At 61.4% G+C, this 20,012-nt stretch overlaps 2 protein-coding genes across 2 annotated transcripts in view; both read left to right on the forward strand.

Moving 5' to 3' along the window:
* The window catches only part of PEBP4 (phosphatidylethanolamine binding protein 4), a 72,389-nt gene extending 66,786 nt beyond the window's left edge, over positions 1-5,603 (forward strand). Inside the window, exon 6 of the mRNA XM_062510671.1 lies at positions 5,245-5,603. Coding sequence (XP_062366655.1) covers positions 5,245-5,336 — 92 coding nt within the window. The 3' untranslated portion in view covers positions 5,337-5,603. The remainder of the gene's footprint in view (positions 1-5,244) is intronic.
* Positions 5,604-17,416: 11,813 nt separating this feature from the next.
* Positions 17,417-19,724, forward strand: EGR3 (early growth response 3). Its single transcript, XM_062510720.1, has 2 exons — positions 17,417-17,570; positions 18,657-19,724. The coding sequence occupies exons 1-2, from the start codon at positions 17,417-17,419 to the stop codon at positions 19,694-19,696; spliced, it is 1,194 nt and encodes a 397-aa protein (XP_062366704.1). The 3' UTR covers positions 19,697-19,724.
* Positions 19,725-20,012: the final 288 nt, after the last annotated feature.

The raw sequence follows: 20,012 nt of genomic DNA on the forward strand, positions 1-20,012 counted from the left end.
ATCCTGCCCGCTGCCACGGGTGGGCTCCTCCCTGCCCTGCCTGGGTCTCGGGGCTCTGCGCCTCACGTGGCCTCCACAAGGGAAATTTGAAAACTTTCCCAGCTGGGACCACATGAGCAAGGGCTCGAAGGGCGGGTCAGGTCGGTGCGTCTGGGCTGCGCTGCCTGACTCAACCCGTGCCGGGTAAAACCCACAGAGCACGGCCGGACTGGGGGGCTGGCTCCGGGGGGGGCTCGGGCACAGCTCCTGACCGCCCCTCCCGGCGCTGAGCCGTGGAGCTCATCCCATGGCCAGAGCGGGATGAGGCTGCCACGGGTTCTACCTGCGGGTTCTCCCTGCCTTTGGCTTTGTTTTCTGGCTCATTAGCTCCGCTTCTTAATGACACCGCTGATGTCACCCCCCTGGCAGAGGAGCCAGCCCCTCATTCCTGCTCGGAGCAGGGGGCTCCGTGTTGTCCCCACATTTCCACCTCAGCATCTGGGAAGGGATGTAGAGACACCCACCAAGGAGCTTTTTCCAGATAAATCCTTCTCTTAGCAGGGTATGCGGATCCAGCTCCCCGGATTTCAGCCCCTGGAGAAGGTCCCCACCCCGCTGTCCCCAAGGCCAGGGGTGGCCGGGCATTCCCCAGCTGGCGCTGGCTCCATCCCATCTGTGTTTCCCAGCCCTTCCCGTGCTCCCTGGGAAAGACCCAGCGGATATTTTTCCACAACATCCAATTCCTGAGCGTCGTTTGTCAGGCAGCTGCGGGGGTCTGGCAGGGGCTCGTGTTTAAGCAGTTTGGTTGAAGGTTATTTTTAACCATTTCACTGCTGCATCACATCCTTGGCTTGGCCAGGGGGGTTCTGCTGGATTGAGATGCTGACAGCCCATCATCTTTATTCCCAGGGAATGAGCCCTAAAAGCAGCCAAAGGATGAGATCTTGATGTCTCAAGGGTTTTAAATAAATCCATCCCCAAGGCAGAGGGATGAATGCTGATGGATCTGTTGGTGCATCCAGCCCTGTGGTGAGAAGGCAGCACACGGGGGAGAGGAGCAGACACCCTTGGCAGAAGGTGGGAACGAGGAGGGGGTGACCCCAATCCCAAAGGATCACGGATGAGAGCCCAGCCCGGGCTCTGCCTTGCTCCTCTCCTGCAGTAGAAGCGATGCAGGCTTTCCCAGTGATGCCACAGGAACATTTTGCATCCTTGCTCGGAATTTCCCGTCTTATTTGGCCTCAAATGAACCCCTTCCTGCTGTTTTTACTGTGTCCTACATCTGGTGCCAGTGACATCTCCGTCTCACCAAGGATGGGGACCCCCATCATCACCAGCCCTGGCCAGGGACACGTCCTGACCGGGCACAGGGAACAGTGCTGGCCCATCCCAGCCTGCAGTGCTGCATCCCTGTGCCAGGCATCCTCCCTCTGGCAGCTCGTCCCCTGGCAGAGCTGAGCCCCGCCAGAGCGTTTGTGCTCAGCTCCCAGAAAAATTCCCTCCTGGCACGAGGTGTGTTTTGGAAGCCAGGCCAGGCGAGGTCCAGGACCAAACGTGGCCGAGCCGGGGGAGGTGACAGTGCCAGGCGGGATGGCAGGAGCTCGGCCGGAGCCTCCAGAAGAGGGCACTAAAGCAGGACCTGCCCGCGTCGCCTGTCCCTGCTCCTGGAAAACATCCCCGGGAATTTAAAACGCGAGGGGCAGCGGCGAGCGTGGAAAACAAATCCTTGATTCTTCTTCTCCCTCGTCGCCTGGCTGTGAAACGCCAGCAGCTCAGAGCGAGCGGGGACATTTCCACGGTGGCTCCAGTGCCCACCCTGCCGTGGCGATGTCACCTTTGGGGTGGCACTGACGGGCACTGGAAGGGCTGCGGGACCTGGGCACGTCCCCCTGTCACTCGTGGCAATGTGGAAATCAGTTCTTTATGGCCGAGGTGTTTCTCCACGGCGGCTCTTGAGCAAAAATCTTGTTTCATCAGGGAAAAAAAAAAAAACACCCTGATCCTTCCCCGTGAGGGTTTCTGATCTATCCTGGTGCCAGCCGGCTCTGTGTGACCTCGGGCAAATAACTCAGAGCCTCAGCTTCTCCTCTGGAGTCTGATTCACTTCAGTTTTTGGCCGAGCCACTGAATTTTCACTGAGCACCAGCTCCGTCCCTGCTCAGGACCGAAGGTGGGGACATTTGGGGTGTCCCCACGACTCTTCCTGCCACTGTCCCCACTTCCCTTGCAGCCAGGAGTGTTTCAAGCCGTGATGGTGTTTTGGGGAGATGCAAGATAATAATCTGTGGTCTGTGAAATGTCACAGCCACCGTGGCATCCCGAGGCGGCAGCGCTCGCCACAGGCTCTCTATCCACGGGAAATCCCTCGGCCGGGGGAATTCAGGCACCCACCAGACTCGGGTTGTGGTGCTGGGGAATTAAAATTCCCCCACAGCTTTCATGGAGGAGGATCTTTGATTAGCACAGAATCTTGAGGCTTAATTGCACCTGAGTTCATCCCTCTGCTTCCACCTTTTCCCATCAGCTCTGGCGAGCTGGGGAGATGCTCCAGCATCCCCAAAGCCTCTCCTGCCCTGGAAAGATGTTTTACAACCGGGAACGGATTTTTTTTTTTTTCCCTCCCTCCCAGAAATTTTGCCTCCAGGAAGCAACAAGTCCTTTGGGGAGCAGGGACAGGGATGAGCCCGGCCAGCCTGTGGTTCCATCCTTCTCCAGCTCCAGCTCCGGATCGAGGCCGAGGAGCTCATTGACTCATTGTGTGCTTCCAACCCGATCCACCCAGCTGGAAAATCGGGTTGGACTGGGCCCCGGCGGGGAGGGAAAGGCTGCGGCTGGGACGGGAGGTGGCGAAGGGCTGCGGGGAGAACACGGTGCAGGCCCAAGTCCCCGGGTGTCACTTAATGGTGACCAAAGCAGCTGCGGGCCTCCCGCCCACCTCCGCTAGGACATCATTAATCTTGGCAGAGAAGCATCAGGGCTCCCATCAGGAGAACGTTCCCGCTGATAAATTACAGCCGGGGGGCCGGGGGAGGAGGGGATCGGCGTTGGGGGGGTGGGCAGGAGACGAGGGCAGCGCTGGGAAAGCTGTGGGATCAGAGGGGGGCCGAGCTCTCCCCGAGCCCAGCGGTTGCCTCGTGCCTCAGTTTCCCCATCCCGGGTGCTCCGGGCTCAGGCGGCCGCCCACGTGTGGGTGTCAGCGGGCACTCCTCTTCCTCCGGCGGGTGAGCAGATAAGGGCCAAGTGGGATGATTTAATCCTTTGGGAAATGAGCTTGAAAGCGGACCAAGCCACGCATGAAACGCCGTATTGTTGTGGCAGGGAGAGAGGGGACAGTGGCACCGCGACCTCGGCTCCCCGGCTGGCCCCCTGCTCCTTTCCCGGCTCCGTGATCCCAGTGACTCACAGTCCCCAGCTCTGGGAGCCAGCTGGGGTGATTCGGGATGGTTGGCACCGGGAGTTGGTCCCTCCGGGATGGGACACCCGCTCTGGGGATGCACCCGAGGGGTTGGATTTGGTGTAGGGGGACGCGGTGCCCCAAGTCTGGCACCCCCCGGTGCATCTCCCCCCTTTACCACACCCCGGCCGCCCCGGGGCTTTCCCTACCCTTACGGGGCCGGGAACAACCGGTGCCAGGGCAGGTAGGAAAGTAGGTCAGGAAAAACCCCGGCCCCACACGCGGGGCGAGGGCCGGGGCCGGCTCCTGCAGCCCCGCAGAGGCTCTGCCTCCCCCTGCTCCTTTCATCCGCGCCTCTCCGGAGGCTCCGCGAACATCAGTGACAGCTCCGGCACCCCCTGGGAGTCGGGGGTGCCGCGTCTCGCTCTCACCCCGGTCCCGCGTGGCACCGGCTGCTCTCCCGTGGGGTTTTCCAAGAGCTTTGAAACCCTCTGGATGAAAGGAGTGAAGGCTGCAGGAGCAGAGGGAGCTGTCTCCCCACGAGGCTCCTTCCCCTGGTGCCACCTTCAGTGGGACCCCCAGCACTGGGGGGGGGTTGGGCTGTGACCCCGAAGTGAGGAGCTGCCCTTCCTGCCAGGGTGGAATTTGGGGATGGAGGTGGCTTGTGGCTCTGCGTCCCGGCTGGCGGTGACCCCAGGGCAGGACACTGGGACTGTCCTCGCTCTCAGCTTGGTTTGGGTTCTCAGAGAGTGGCAGGAGACACCTGGGACCCTCCAGCAGCAGCCTGGTGCATTCCAACATCTCATTCCAGCTGGACTGTGGGATGCAGGGACCTTCCTGAGCATCCCGTGAGCTCCTTCCCGGGCCCTGGAGCATCCGGGAGGTCACGGGGTGCCGTGCCGTCACCACGAGAATCTCCGGAGCTTTTTTTGGAGCTCAGAGCCCGAGGTGGGGAGCAGGTGGGAGCTCCACCAGCTCCCCGAGCCATCACCACCCCAGGCAGGTGATGCAGCAGCTCGGGTTTTGCTCAGCACTTTTGCAAGAGGAAAGGGGACGCTGTGCTCGGGTCGGGGCTGAGATGTGACAGCAGATAAAGGCTGCCAGGCTGCCGCGTGACATTAAAGAGAAGCCAGGAAGAGGAGAGGACAGGTTTCAGATAAACAACGGGCCCCTTTCCCCGGTGGCCCGCAAGGAGGGACAGCATGAGCTGTTTGGGTGCCAGGAAAGCCCCTCCGGGCAGAGCAGGATTCTCCGGCAGCCAGAGCCAGGCTCGGTGCCCGACCCTTGCCGGGCACAGGGGGATTTCTGCCCCGCAGGGGCCGGGTATGAGGGAATCCCTCCTGCTCTTTGCCCTGGAGAGGGTTTCCCTGCCACCTACATGGGAAAAAACGCAGCTGGATCCAGCACAATCTATCCCCCCAGACCAAACCACAGCTGGATCCAGCACAAGCTGCTCCTGAGCCCAAACCACAGCTGGATCCAGCACAAGCTGTCCCCAGACCTGGGGGGATCCTGGGGTCAGGGAAGGCAGCACGGGAGGAGGGTCAGGAATAAGGAACCCCCCAGGCTCCAGCAGTCAGTGGAACAGCAGCTCAGCGAATGCCAGTGAGGGGGACGGGGCATGTCCTGTGACATCCCCGGGGGGATTTCCAGCCAGGCCACCCCCGGGGTGGGCTCCTAGGAAGGTTTGCTCCAAAGGTCAGGGGGCAGGAGAGGAGCCAACCCCATGTACCCCGGGATGCTCAGAGCTGTCCCTGGGGCCGCCTGGTGCGTGCAGGATGTGGTTTGGGGCAGAGCAGCAGCTAAGCATGGCTGCTCCCCTCTCCAGCCCTCCTCCAGCCCTGCTCACCCCCTTTTTCCTCTCTCCCCAGGCACCTGGGACTTGAAGGAGTTCGTGGAGGATTTTAATCTGGGCCACCCTGTGGCTTCCACCCAGTTCCTCACCAAAAACTACAAGGATTAACTCCGGCCATCCCTTCCTTGTCCTGCGCATCTCCACACCACAGAGCCACCTCTGCCCAGAGCAGAGGGGACCTCAGGACCCACGGAGGATGAACCCACCCTGTTCCCAGCCCACAGCCACAGCATCAACCCCAAACCCCTCCCTTCCCAAAGCCAAGTTCTCTCTCCCTGTGGGGAACGTGCCAAGAGGTGTCCCAGCTCGCCTGGGTATCCCAGGAATTCTGGCATCACCCCTTATCCTCCCTTCAGTCCCTTTTCTGGCTTGACCCCCTGCATGTCCCCCCTGGCACTTTGGGGACTTTGAGTTTGTTGCCTGCAGCTTCTCAAATAAAATCTGGATGGAGCACACGGCGTGGCAGCGAGCACGGGGTGGTGGCAGTGCCAGACATTTTGGGATCTGCACGGGATGAGCAGAGCCCTGTGGGCAATGGGAGCAGGGAGTGGCCAGCCAGACCCTCGTTTAGGTGACACCAGGGTCAACCCAGGAGGGGACAGGGACAGTGATACCTGTGCAGGGGTCCCTTGGTGGCACCGTGTGGGAACCAGGCACAAAACAGGGCCCTGCCCTGCCTTTGCCCTCAGCCCGTTCCTCTTGGAAAGCAAAACCAAGATTAAAGGCATAAATCAGCAGAGCTCTGCCTACTGGCCACTTAGCTGGACCTCCCTTTTAATTAGCTCCTTAATTAGGCTCTCATCTAAGACTCAGATTTCTCCAAGGCTCAGATTCACCCGCCTGCAGGGTCCTCCTTGAAGCACATCCCAGTGTCTGCACTGTGACAAAGCCACCTCTGTCCTGCCCGTGGCCAGGAATAATTTTCCCCTTGGAATAAACCATGGGTAGCAGGAGCCCAGGACAGTTTGCAGGTGGGAGAAACTGAGGCACGAGGGAATGACTTGTTCAGGGAGGCCTGGGATCCTTCAGATGATTTGTGATGCTCTGGTTGCTGCATCTCAGCTCTGCATCAGTGCCTGGGTCTGGAACAGAGCAACCTGACCCCAAAAAAAGGTCTCTGTGCCATCCTGCTGGTCACCCTTCCTGGGTCCCCAGCAGTGAGAGCAGATTTCAGTCCTGCACTGGGGGTTTAAATGTGGATTTTAGTCCTGCACTGGGGGGTTAAATGTGGATTTCAGTCCTGGGGTGGTTAAACATGGATTTCAGCCCTGCACTGGGGGGTTAAAGTCGGCACTTTCTCTCCAGGAAGTGGCTCTTTGCCTTGGAGGGGCTGAATCACACCAGGGTCCTGCAGAGCTCTGTCCCCTCCAGGAAGGATCAGGATACTCAAGGGGGCTGTAGGAGCAGGATCCAGGCCTGCCCTGGGCACACAAAGCTGGGTGAAGCTGCAGGAGCTGCTGGGAAGGAAAACAACGAAAAAAGGAAACTGGGTAACACCACAACCCAGGGAAAAAAAACCAAAACAACATGAAGCCCGCTGCCACTGGCGCTAAGATTAGCAGCAGAGGAAATGACACTGAGATGTCATGGAAGTCTGCTAAAGTTGGATTTCTCCTTCTCTTTTTCTGTCCCTGCCCTCGGAGCGGGGTGTAATTGTCCCGGCAGGTCGGAGTGAGGCTCGGGTGTAAATGAGAGGTCACGGCTCCGCTGACATCCTGCAGCCAAACTCCAGCATCCTTCCCTCCCTGCCCTCGGCTCCTTGTGGCTGGGGGGATATTTTTGGTGGAGAAAGGGCAAACGGATGTTTGTCCTTCTAGGAAATTATCACCTGCGTTTAACTGGGGATGAGAGGAGTCAAAGTGAGCTGGGATTGGGATGGCTGGGAGGGACCAGAGTGATCCACTGCCCTGTGGGACATTGGGATGGGATGGGATGGGATGGGATGGGATGGGATGGGATGGGATGGGATGGGATGGGATGGGATGGGATGGGATGGGATGGGATGGGGAATGGAAATGGGAATGAGGACAGAGATGGAGAATGGGGATGAGAAGACAAATGGGGGTGGGGGTGGAGGTGGAAATGGAGGTGGGGATGTGGATGGGGCAGGTGGGAAATGGGAGAACAAGGATGGGAGTGAGGATGGAGATGGAGAAGGGAATGGAGATGGAGATGGAGATGGAGATGGAGATGGAGACGGAGATGGGGATTGAGAGGGGGAGTGAGGATGGGGATGAGATGGAGAATGAGAATGGGGATGAGGATGAAGGTGGGGATGCAGATGGACATGGAGATGAGGACAGGGATGATGTAGGTCAGGAATCTGCCCAGCTGGCTGCAGTATCCCTGTGGTGGGATGATCCCTGTCAGGACACAGCACCAGGCACCCGTGGCCTTGTGGGGGACACTTGGGCCCACTCAGGGCTGCAAGGGCAGCAGCCCCAGCCAGCCCTGCACCACAAACTCTCACTGGGATGCAGGCAAGGCCTCCACGGCGTGGAAAATATTAATTGTGGTTTTCTGGTTCACTTTTTCATTATTTAGAAAGAGCAAAGGAAAAAACTCACAAGGAGGAAGCCGTGAACAGTCACTTCGTGCTGGTCCCACCCCTTTTATCTCTCCTTCCATTCGTTCACCATCGGCGCAAGAGAGAAAAGAGAAGCTGAGCCTCCCAGCTGCCTAAATGTAGAAAGTTTTGCTTCTAAATCAGGTTGTGATGGAAAGGAAATACGTCACGTCCCTGGGGAAGTGGCTGGTTTTGAGCAGCCACAACCCCAGCTCTGAGTGCTGCAATGGAACAGCCCAACACTGAAATAGCTCCACTCTCTGTTATTGTCACCCAGAGAAGTTTTTTTTGCTGTCTACGGGTGTAATTTTTAGCCTCCAGAGGAAGTTTTATTTGTATTTGTTACCTCGACTTTCCACTGTCGTGGCTTTATGACTTTTTCATGTGAAGGGCTGGGAGAAAACAGAGTGGGGTGATCTCAGGTGTGGGGTTGGTGGGGGTGTAAGATGGGACTTACAGCACCAATCCCAGGAATTCCAGCACAGAATCACCAGCCCTGCAGAGCCCAACTGCATTCCAAGTCCACAAACCCATGGGAACACAGAATCCCAGGGATTCTGGAGGGGCTGTGAGCTGAGCTGAGCTGAGCTGAGCCCAGGCACGGCTGTGGGATGGACACAACTCCCCCCTTAGCTCTCCCAGGATGGGGCTCGGAGCTGGGTTTGGGCAATTCCAGCCCCCTTCCCAAAGCAAACCCACCCACTCCATGGGATGACTGAGGGAAAGGAGGACTTGGGAGTTTAAAAATTAACAATGAACTCGTGAAAACTGAGCACTCTTGGTGAGCAACAGCAGCGCCCAGCAACACACGGGGTGGGGGGGGTGTGTGTTCCTTCCCAAAACTGGGCTGGAGGCCAGGAGAAGCTCGTGCTAAACACGAGCCCTAAGCCAACAGGATAACAATTACCTGTTTTTAATAATCACTGAAATAATTGATGGGAGAAAGTCTCAGTCTCTGGCTTAAGGGGGACAGCCCAGAGTCTGATGCAGAGGGCTCACCCCAGGAAAACACAGATTTAAGGCCGGGGGTAGTAAGAAGCAGGGATTTGGGGACACCTCTGGCATCCCCAAAGCCTCGGTGGCACCTGGGGATGGCACAGGGACAACCCAGCTGCCAGGAGCTCGGCGGTGCCAGGCAGCAGCTCCCCCTCAGCAGGGGACTTGCTCAAGAAGGGATTAGCAGGATCAGCTGATGATGATCTAAGCGCATAACTATATCAACCTGCGAATTAATTACTGATATCTCACACCTCGGAGCTCCTCTATCTGCAGATCTCTGCACTCCTCAAGCGTTCCCTGAGCTAAGCCTGGCTGCACCCCCACCCCTGGAAATAGGTCAGGAGGGATAATCCCCAAATCCCCACGTGCTGCTGGGGACGAACAGCGCTGCCCGTTTTGGGAAGCGACGTGGGAGAATTCCCCCGGCCAGCTGCACATCAGCAGCCCCACGAGATGCTGAGCACCCGGCTCTCCACGTCAGCCACAGGGTGGGCGACGCTGGCGTGATCCAGTGAGGAGCTCCCAGCCCTCATCCTCGTGCTGGGGACACACAAACACCTCGGTCTGGGGGTCCCCTTGTGCCACGGGGATGGGGATGGGAGCCTGCACTGGGAGCTGCTGCTCGGCAGGGCGGGCCCAGGGAGAGGCAGCTGGGCCGTGGCAGGAATTTAGGGCTCCTGAAGTAATAGGGAAGGCAGGCAAGGAGAGGACAGGGACATGCCCCCACCTCTGTGTCCGTGCCAGCATCCGGAGGGGACCGGCGTGCACCAAAGGGAACGTAGGCTGGTCTGGCAGTGATGGTTTCATTCATTAGCAATAATTAATTACTATTGGGACGCCAAAATGCTGTATAACACCACAAGGGCTTTGTGGGGCTGCCTGGGAACCCAGGGCCCTGTTACAGGTGGTTTGGTTTTGGGGTCCTGAGCCCCCATCCTGCTCACTGAGGCTGGGCCATCCAGCCGGGCTCTAGCAGCATCCTGTGATGCAAATTCCAGCTGTTCCTGAGGGCAAGCAGCAGCTCAGCTGTGCCCAGGGACACTGCCAGGCATCCCGGGATGAGCATTCAAGTGATGCTCCGTGGGGAGAAACTCAGCCCAGGTTTTGTTTCCTCTTTCAGCTGCTCCCTGAGTCGCTTTGAGCTGGGTTTGTCCACAGCAGTGGGAAGCTCCCAGCCTCTCCCACTCCTCCAGGAGCCACGAGCACCTTCAGATGTGGTTTGCCCCAAAACGCTCCTCGGCAGAACAAAAAAAAAAAAACAAAAAAAAACAAAAACCAAAAAAACAATAAACAAAACAAACAAAAAAAAACCCCGAAGAGTTTTTGATACGGTGGTCCCAGCCCAGCAGTTTTGCTGCTGCCCAAGAGCTGCCGTGCCCGGGTGCCTGGCGCTGCCCTGTTTATCCCAGCTGGCTGTGGGATGAGGCGGATGCCTGCCGGGCTTTGCATCCCAAGGTGTGGTGGAAAGAGCCGCACGGCTCTGCCAGCCGCCCCTGCTCTCCCCGGCCAGCACGGACGGACTCGCCCCGCGGCCCCAGCCCGACCTGTCCTCACTTGTCGGCCGCTCTCGCTTCCCATTCCCTGCCCGCAGCCCCGCGGGTCCTCAGCCAACCTCACATTTCCTCATTGCTAGGAAATGGCGAATTCCCCCCGGGCTGGTTTCAATGGCTCACAGATCCCTCGCCTTTGGCCTCTCCCCAGTTTCTCCTGCTCTGGTTGTAGCGCAGCCCTCGGGAGCAGTGCTTTTTCCCAGGCGCTCAGACTTTGGAATTCTCCGTCTTGGGAGGACATCCCAGCCCTCACATCATGCTGGATTCACCCCTCTGTGCTGACACAACACCGAGCCCTTTCTCCTTTGGATGCAGCAGATTTGGGGGGCCCAGACGTCCTCTGCTCCTCTTCGTCAGGGAATCTCTCACGTCTCCGGAGTGTTGTGTCATGGCACAGCTCTGGGAGCTGCAAATCCAGCATCCAGTTCCTCTTCTGTTTCTTTGTTTCATGTTAAAAAACGCCTTTGTGGTCCCTCACTGCAAACCCCTCTTGGGGTCACTCCAGGTTTCCTGCCTGGGACCACCACACCGAGGTCACTGCTTGTCCCATAAAACAATCCTTGGGTTTGCAGCTTGCTCCGTGCCTGATTCCTGGCTGGAATCCCATCCTTCCCACCGGTGCTGCTCTCTCGGGACCACTTTCACTCTAGGCCTACTCTGTAGTTTCCCTGCTAATCAGCTGTCTCCTTATCTCCAGGTCACACTGAGCCAGCTGCCACTGCTGTTGTTCCCCAGCTGGATAATAACAGGAAAGGCTTGCAAAGCCAGACCTGTGTCGGGCTGAGATGTCCCAGAGGGTCTCAGCTCCCCCAGAGCACTCAGCAGCTCCTTGCTGGCACAACCTGGAGTCACCCAAAAAACCCCTGGGAGCAGTGGGAGCTGTGGGATGCTCTTTGGGGTGAGCCTCCCCCCACAGCACCCCAAACGCTCCTGCAGGTGCATCCCTGGCCTCCAGCCATCTCCCAAGGCTGTTCCCTTCAGGAACCAAGCCTGGCCACCCAGAACCCATTTCCCAGGATCATCAAGATGTTTGGAGCTCTGCTCCAAAGGGTTTTTCCTCCCCATCCCAAGCTTTTCATCCTGCTGCCGCACAGGGTGAGGCAGGGCTGATCTCTGCCTTGCCACGGGGGAAACTGAGGCAGGAAAGGGCTTCCCACAGCCACCCACAACGCTGCCATGGTTCCCCCCACGAGCCACCCTGGAATTTGGCTTATGGGGATCCATTCTTTGGGATCTACCCAGAGACACCCCGGGGCAGCAAGTTCTGCCCGTGGGTCCCTTCCTCCCCTGCAGGTACAGAGAGAAGCCAGTTTCCTTTTCCATGAGGGAGATCCCAGTCTCCTTTTCCATGAGGGAAATGCCCGTCTCCTTTTCCATGCATATTTCAGTTCGAGCGTTTCCAAATATTTCCGGAGGAGGAGGGTGTGGAGTTTTCACAGGCAAATCAGGAAAACCAAGGTGAGGCAGGAGACGGAGCTGGGAAGGACACAGGCCGGGAGGGTGTTGGTCTGGGATCAGAAAGGCTGCCCTGTAGTTTCTCCTGGCTGAAGTTCCCTCAGCCAGAGTTTGGACTGAAATGAGGATTTCCCACACCCGACAGCAACAAAGAAAATCTCTCCTCCCCCAGAAATTACAGATTACCCTGAATCCCATCCCTGCCAGTGCTCAGCACCTTTCGTGCCAGGCCATGGGATGCTCAGAGAATAAACTGCTGCTGGTACAGCCACATCTGGGCAGCTGTTGTTCGCCGGAGGGAATCGACACCCCTGAAATGCCACATCAGCTCAGCACTTACAAACAAAACAAAACTCACAGCTCTGAGAAACCACAGAGGCTTGATCAGATACCCCCGCGACGCCCACCCCGTGGTTTGGGTGGCTCGGGGTGTATTTTTTCCCTCTCCAAGCTGCTCGAGAAAAGTTTGTGTTGTCGACCATCCAGGCAGCCGCCTACACACATGGCCCTGGCACAGTCGTCCCCCAGGGGGGGAGGAGGCCGGTGACCTTTCAGGTCCCCACCAGCCACACTCTGTTTACGAGCCTGTGACCTTACCAGCCTCAGATCTGCATCTGCAGCGAATCCAGGGGCTGGGGAGGGAAGGCTCCGTGTTCTGGTGTGTGCCTCAGGCTCCGTGCCCGAGCATCCTTTGTAATCCAGGATGAGGTGACAATGATGGTGATCATCGCCATCATTACAGATGATCCCTCTCTCCCTCTGCGGAGTTAAAAGCCTGAAACACAGAGCCGTGCACCGTGTGGAGCTGTGCAGAGATCCTGAGACACTGAACAGGACGGTGATGAGCGGCTCGTGATGTCCCCCAGCCTTCAAGGCTCAGCTCTGTCCATGCTCAGCTCAGCCCGAGTGAATTTTAGGCAACCAGCAGCCCATCAGCCTCACCACAAGGCACCAAAACTGGGCTCGCGTTCCCCTCCCTGTAAGTACAATTAAGCTGTCGTTAATTGGGTGAAAAACCTAAAAGGTGAGTTCCCCTTTTCGAATCCCGGGGGTCCCTCGAGGACGTGCAGCGTGGCCACAGCACAGCCCGGAGCACCTGCAGGGCTCCCGGCACATGAATCAGAGCCCCGTAGGTCACAAGACCGAGAGGAGGGGGGAGAAGTCACCTGTCAGGTGACAGCACCCAGGGGGACACGGTCCCGGCCCCATGGGACCAGCGGGGTTTTCGGGATGGGGTGTGGCTGCTCTCAGCATCACACAGCCCCCGAGGGAGGATCGGGGTGCGGCCACTGGGAGCTGGGGGCTCACGGGTCCTTGTTGAGGGGACGCTGCCAGCACTTGGGTGGGTGTCACAGGGATTGATCGGGGTGAGACACTGTTAAATAATGTCACTGTTTGTCACCACCCCTGCACAGGCTGCGGTGAGCTGAGGAGGGGATGGGGCAATGCTGGTGTGGGACACTTGGAATTGAGGAGGGATGGCAGCATTTCGTGGAATTCTGGAACGGTTCGGGTGAGGAGGGACCTTAAAGCTCACCCAGTGCCACAGGCAGGGACAGCTCCCACTGTCCCAGAGTGCTCCAGCCTGGCCTTGGGCACTTCCAGGGATCCAGGGGCAGCCACAGCTCCTCTGGGAATTCCATCCCAGCCCCTCCTCACCCTCCCAGCCATGAATTCCTTCCCACTATCCCACCCATCCCTGCCCTGTGGCTGTGGAAGCCATTCCCAGTGTCCTGCCCCTCCATCCCTTTGACCCCAGTCCCTCCCCAGCTCTCCTGGAGCCCCTTTAGGCCCTGGAAAGAGCTCTGAGCTCTCCCTGGATCCTTCCTTTCTCCAGGTGAACATTCCCCACTCTCCCAGCCTGGCTCCAGAGCAGAGGGGCTCCAGCCCTGGGAACAGCTCCATGACCTCCTCTGCAGCCGTTCCAACAGCTCCACATCCCTCCTGTGCTCCCCAGACCCAGCACTGCAGGCAGGGTCTCACCTGAGCAGGTCAGAGGAGAAGATCCATCTGCATGGAATACCGATGATCCAGGTTACTGAAACACCCGGATCAGGATGGGGTTCACATGAGGCAGGTGTGTGGGATGACAAAAAGAAAAAAAAAAAAAAAAAAAAAAGAAACCTCTCAGCTGCAGACTCCATCCAGCCTGGGCTGTAACTCAAACCACCCAGAGCCGTCCCAGGTGAGACTCTGTCTGTTTTTTCCCCTCTCCTGTCGGGTAAAGAGCTCTGCTCGGGATGCTCCGACCCATTAAGCTGAGCTGTAACTAAGCCAGTCCAAGCCCCGTGCGGCCGTTTCTGCGCCAGTCTAAGTCTGCCTCGGTTTATTTTGGCTTAAGGCCGTTCCCAATTAAGCCGCTGTCAGTGCCTGAGCTGTCCCGCTCTCACCAGCCGGGTTTAGCGGCAGGTCCTCATGACTCAGAAGCTTTAAACCCAACCTAAACCCCACCACGAGGGTTTGGGGTGCACCCACAGCCCCAGCCGCCCCGACCGGGCAGGAAACAGCTGCATTCCCAGCGGGAAGCAGGTGCCACTCGTGTCGGGGGGGGCAGGTGAGCGTTCACACTCCCGTGTCACTGTCACCCTCGGGGGGCAGACGCCCACCCGGGTCGGTGTGAGCCGAGCGTGGGGCTGGCACTCGTGGGGATGCGGAGTTTTCCAGTGCAGGGAGGGGAGCAGGAATTGCCCACGGGACCCTCACCCGTGGGTGCCGATAAGGCTGAGCAAACCTCTGCTATAAATCGGGAAAAGCCGGGTGGCGGTGTTGTTACCGGGCACAATTAAGGGTTGAGGAGGGACGGTTTAATTCTGGGGGGATCCTGCGGGGCCGTGGGAGCCGGACACGCAGCGGGGCTCCAGCAGCACCGCCGGCACTGCGGCTGCGGGCGCGCTCCCACCGTGGGAATGCGGTGACGGGGAAGGACGGGGGGCACGCCTGGGGAACGGGGGGCGGGGGAGGGGGTGTCAGCGGGACCCCCTCCTCACCCCCGCAGGTCGGGGCGGTTTTGCCCGGGGGGTCGCGGGCTGCGGATCTCCCTCCGCGCCCCGAGCCCGCCCCGCACCTCGGCAGCGCCGGGGGCGCCGGAACCGGCGGCCAAAGAAGGGAGCGGAGGCGGGGCCGGATCCAGGCCTTGTATGGCGCTTCCCCTCGGCCTCCCGCCCGCCGCCGCCCCGCTCTCACCCCCCCGTTCCCCCCGCCGCCGCCGCCGCCGCCGCCGCCGCCGCCGCGCTCCCCCCGGGCCGCGCCAGGGCACGGGCGGGGCGGGCGGGGGATGCACCGGAGAGGGGGAGAGGCTGAGGTTTGGGGGGGCGGTGGGAGGGGTGCAAGGTGGGGTGAGAGACAGAGAGAAGGGGTGCAAAACAAGGAGAGTGCCCTGCAAAGGATGGGGGTGATAGGGGTGCAAGGGAAGGAGGGGGGTCTGCGCAGGATGCGGGGCTCTGCACAGGACTGGGGGAATTTGATGGAATTGGGGGTGTCCGTCGATGGAGGGGCACCGCTGCAGCAGTTGGGGTTGCAGTGGTTGGGGGGCTGCAGTGAATGAGCGGCCCTGGAGTGCACGGGGGGCTCTGAAGTGAATGTGGGGAGCCCTGAAGTGAATGTGGGGGGCCCTGAAGTTGATGGAACACACGAGCCCCTCCTCCACCCGCGATCACATACACCCCAAGTCGGGGCTCGCTGCCCCCCACCCCCAAAAACGCTCCCCCCGCCCTGCGCACCGCAGCACCCCCCGCCCACTCCGCCCCCCGGCCCCGAGCGGCTGCCGGCACCGCGCAGCGACAGCGCCCGGGCCTCGCTGCGCCTCCAGAGCCCCCGGTGTGTCCGTGCCCCTCGTTCCCTCCCTCCCGTAGCCCGGATTTCACTCCCATGGCAAAGCCGGCCCTGCAGGAATTGGGTAAGTGGAGCTATTGCAACACAGCATTTTTCCATACATTTGCTATATAACTCGGAGGGTTTTAAAGATAGCATCAGTTGGCACACTTAGCACGAAACCACCTAATTACTGACGCCTTGGAAGTGCCAAACTTTTAAAGGGGGGAGGTGAGGTTAAAATCACAGGCGACCAACAAGTGTTACCTGTTTTTAAAGTATTCCAAGCGCTGCTCTCCACGGGAATCGGGACATGGGGAAGGGGCGTCTCGGGGCAGAGCCATACCCTCCGTCACCACTGCCACCACACCGAGGGGCTGGAGGCTTCTGCATCGACCCCGCTCTGACCCTCTCCTTCCCACCAAACTCCACTGCCTGGCGCTGTGGCTTTCCCCGCACAGCTCCCATCCCGTTCCTGTGCCAGCCCGGGCTGCGGGATCGGGTTTGTGGCCAGTCCTGGTCTCCACTGGAGGGAAAAAAAAAAAAAAAAAACCTCCCTGTAAGAGCCTGGCTCTGAGCAGCCCCGGGGGTGGCCGCAGGGTCAGGCACGGCGGGGGCGGATTGTCCCCGCGCCCCCGCTGCTTCCCGGAGGGAATGATCCGGGCTGGAAGGGCTGGAGCCGCCGCCTCCTGCCCTCCTCAGAGGGATGGCACCGCTCGGCGCGGGGGATGCAGCGCAGAGGGCGAGACCCCCGGTCCGGTGCGCTGTGCCCGGTGTCCGGTGCACTGTGCCCGGTGGAGGATGCCTGATGCATGCTCGGTACTCTGTACTCGGTGACAAGTGCAGGGTGCCCGGTGCCCCGTGCCCTGCGCAGGGTTCCTGCTGCCCTCTTCCCGGTGCTCGGGGCACGATGCCCGGTACCCCTTTTCCGGTGCAGGATGCCCGGTACCCGGTGCAGGATGCCCGGTGCTCGGTGCAGGAAGCCCGGTATCCCTTATCCGGTGCGGGATGCCCAGGTGCCGGTCCCCACCGCCCCGTGCAGGATCCCCGGTACCGGGCATCCCTTCCCCGGTGCAGCATGCCAGGTGACCGGTCCCCTTTGCCCGGCGTCCTGTGCCCTGTCCCCCTTGCCCGGTGTATCACGCCCCGTTCCCGCTCCCCTTATTCCGGTATCCGCTGCCGGGTCCCGGTGCAGGGTCTCCGGTCTCCCTCTCCCGGTCCCCTGTCCCCCGTCCCCGCTCGCGCCGGCCCCGCTTCCTGCTCTCTCCGACGTTCCATTGTGCGGAGCTTCCATTGTGACGTCTCGGCCTCGGCTCCACTTTGTCTGTCCATATATGGGCAGCTACGTCACGGAGCGCTCCCGCATAAAGGCCCCGCGGAGTCCCCGGCGGAGCAGTCGGGCGGCAGCGAAGGAACCGGCGAGCGGAGCGGGGCCGAGAGCGGGGGGAGCGGGGCCGGGAGCCGGCGAGAGAGAGACAGAGAGAGAGAGAGGAGGGGTTAAATCCTCCCCCCCCACCCCCCCCCCCCCCAGCTTCTACAACCACATCTGCCAGCCAGATCGCCCCCTCCCCCTCGAGGAAACACCACCAAGGGACTCACGGAGGACCGCGCCCCCCCCGCGCCCCCTCCTCCGCGGCCACCCCCAGCCCCCCCCCCCCCCCTCCGCCTCCTCCTCCTCCTCCCCCCCGCCGCCCCCGCCCCAACTTTTCTTCTTGCATGATTTCCCTCGCACGGATTTGCCACTCGGATGTTGTTTCCTCGGGAGCTGAGCTCGGAGCCACGTTGAACCAGCCTTTTCCTCCAGTGCTATGACAGGCAAACTACTGGAGAAGCTGCCGGGGACCATGAACACTTTGATGAACCAATTGCCTGACAATCTGTACCCAGAGGAGATCCCCAACTCTTTGAATATCTTCTCCAGCACCAGCGACTCGGTGGCTCACTACAACCAGATGGCTGCAGGTAAAAAGGGGAGGGGGGGGAAGGAAAATGGGGAATAGGCAGGAGCGGCGGGGGGAGCCGGTGGGGCGAGGAGGAGGATGCTGTGGGTAGGGTGTCATGGAGCCTCGGAGGGAAGAGCTGGGGCTGGGGAGCGTTTCCCCCCCCCCCCCGCACCCACCCACCCCTTTCCTCGCCGTGTCTCCGCTCGATCGCTGCAGGGCTCCGCCGAGCGCTGCCGCCGCCGAGCCGCCGCCGCAGGTACGGGGACGGCGGCCGGGCTCCGTGGGGAGGAGAACCCGGCTGGAAAAGCTGGAGGGGACGAAGGGAAGGCCGGGCACCCCCGTGTCGCGCAGGGGCCGCCCGCCCGCGCCGGGATCTGCGCGGGTGCGGAGGCGCCGCGGACGCGCGTGGCCGTGGCAGCCGCCCCCCCACACCCCGCAGCGGCGGCGGCGGCAGCGTGGGCTCCCCGGGACGCGGCGCCGACTTTCCCGGAGCGCGGGGTTGGGGGGAAAACGGGGCGGTGGTGGTGGGGGGGGGGGGGGGGAGAGGGTGGAACAGGAGAGAGGGAGGATCTGGGGGGGCACAGGTGAGCGCCGAGGGCGGCGGGGGCGGGTGCTCCCCGCGTGTCCCCGCTCCCACGCGGAGCCCCGCCAGGCTAAACCCCCCCCCCCCCACCCTCCCCATCCCCGTGTTTCTCCTCGCCGGGGCTCGGCGCAGGGAAGGCGGCGAGTTGGTAACGGCGTCGGCGGCCGCAGCCCCGGCTCCGCAGAGTGCCCAGCGCTGCCGGGGCTGGACGGGGAGGAAGCCTACCTGTAGCCGCAGGTACCTCCTTCCCCCGGCGGCGCGGCGGAGGGGTGTCCCCCCCACCAACCCACCCACCCCGGGCAGCTCCTCGCGGGGGAGGCGCAGGCGGCCCCGCATCGTCGGGACCCCCAGCAGGCAGCGCCGCATACGCGGGGTGGAAGCAGCGAGGGGAAGGGGGGAGAGCGGGGCGAGGAGGAACCGGTGCATCCCCGCTCCCCGGAGCATCCCTCGGTACATCCCCGGTGCTCCCCCACCCCCGGGCCCTCCCGGCTCACCCTGCCCCGCTTCTCTCGCACTTTGCAGATAATGTTATGGACATTGGCTTAGCGAACGAAAAGGCCGGTCAGGAATTGTCCTCCTACTCGGGCACTTTTCAACCCGCCCCGGGCAACAAGACTGTCACCTACCTGGGGAAATTCGCTTTCGACTCGCCCTCCAACTGGTGCCAGGACAACATCATCAGCCTGATGAGCGCCGGCATCCTGGGGGTGCCGCCGTCCTCGGGCGCGCTCACCAGCACGCAGAGCTCGGCGGGCAGCATGGGGCCGCCGCAGGGCGAGGTGGACCAGATGTACCCCGCGCTGCCACCCTACTCCTCCTGCAGTGACCTCTACCCAGAGCCCGTCTCCTTCCACGACCCTCAGAGCAACCCTGGCCTCACCTACTCCCCCCAGGATTACCAGGCGGCCAAACCCGCCTTGGACAGCAACCTCTTCCCCATGATCCCAGACTATAACCTCTACCACCACCCCAACGACATGGGCACCATCACGGAGCACAAACCCTTCCAGAGCTTGGACCCCATCCGCGTCAACCCGCCCCCCATAACCCCTCTGGAGACCATCAAGGCCTTCAAGGACAAGCAGATCCACCCGGGTTTCGGGGGGCTGCCGCAGCCGCCCCTCACCCTCAAACCCATCCGACCCCGCAAGTATCCCAACCGGCCCAGCAAGACGCCGCTCCACGAGCGGCCCCACGCCTGCCCGGCCGAGGGTTGTGACCGCCGCTTCTCCCGCTCCGACGAGCTCACCCGCCACCTCCGCATCCACACGGGCCACAAGCCCTTCCAGTGCCGCATCTGCATGCGGAGCTTCAGCCGCAGCGACCACCTCACCACCCACATCCGCACCCACACCGGCGAGAAGCCCTTCGCCTGCGAGTTCTGCGGCCGCAAGTTCGCCCGCTCCGACGAGCGCAAGCGGCACGCCAAGATCCACCTCAAGCAGAAGGAGAAGAAGGCCGAGAAGGGCTCGGGTGGGCAGCCCCCCGCCGCGCCCCCCACCGCCACCGCCACCACCTCGCCCCCCGTCGCCCTCGCCCCCGCCGTCACCACGTGCGCTTGAGGGATTGTGGGGGGCGGCGCGGTGGAACCCCTTCTCCTCCCCTTGCCCTCGGCACCGCTCCGGGGGGAACCCCACGGTGTTCAGGATACCGGCGTTGTGCTGCGACGGGTCCGCTCTGCCCGCGCCCGGATTGAGCGGGTCCAGGCTGCCCGCACCTGGATCCTGCCTGCACTTGGATCGACGGGACCCCGCACTGCCCGTACCCGGATTGCCCGGACTCGCGCTGCCCGCGCTGGGATCGCCCGCACCGCCTGGATCCCGGCTGCCTGCTCCCGCACCTTCCACATCCCGGCTGCTTCCACCTGCGCTGCCCGGG

This window comes from Cinclus cinclus, chromosome 29, assembly GCF_963662255.1.
Source record: "Cinclus cinclus chromosome 29, bCinCin1.1, whole genome shotgun sequence".
Taxonomy (NCBI): Eukaryota; Metazoa; Chordata; class Aves; order Passeriformes; family Cinclidae; genus Cinclus; species Cinclus cinclus.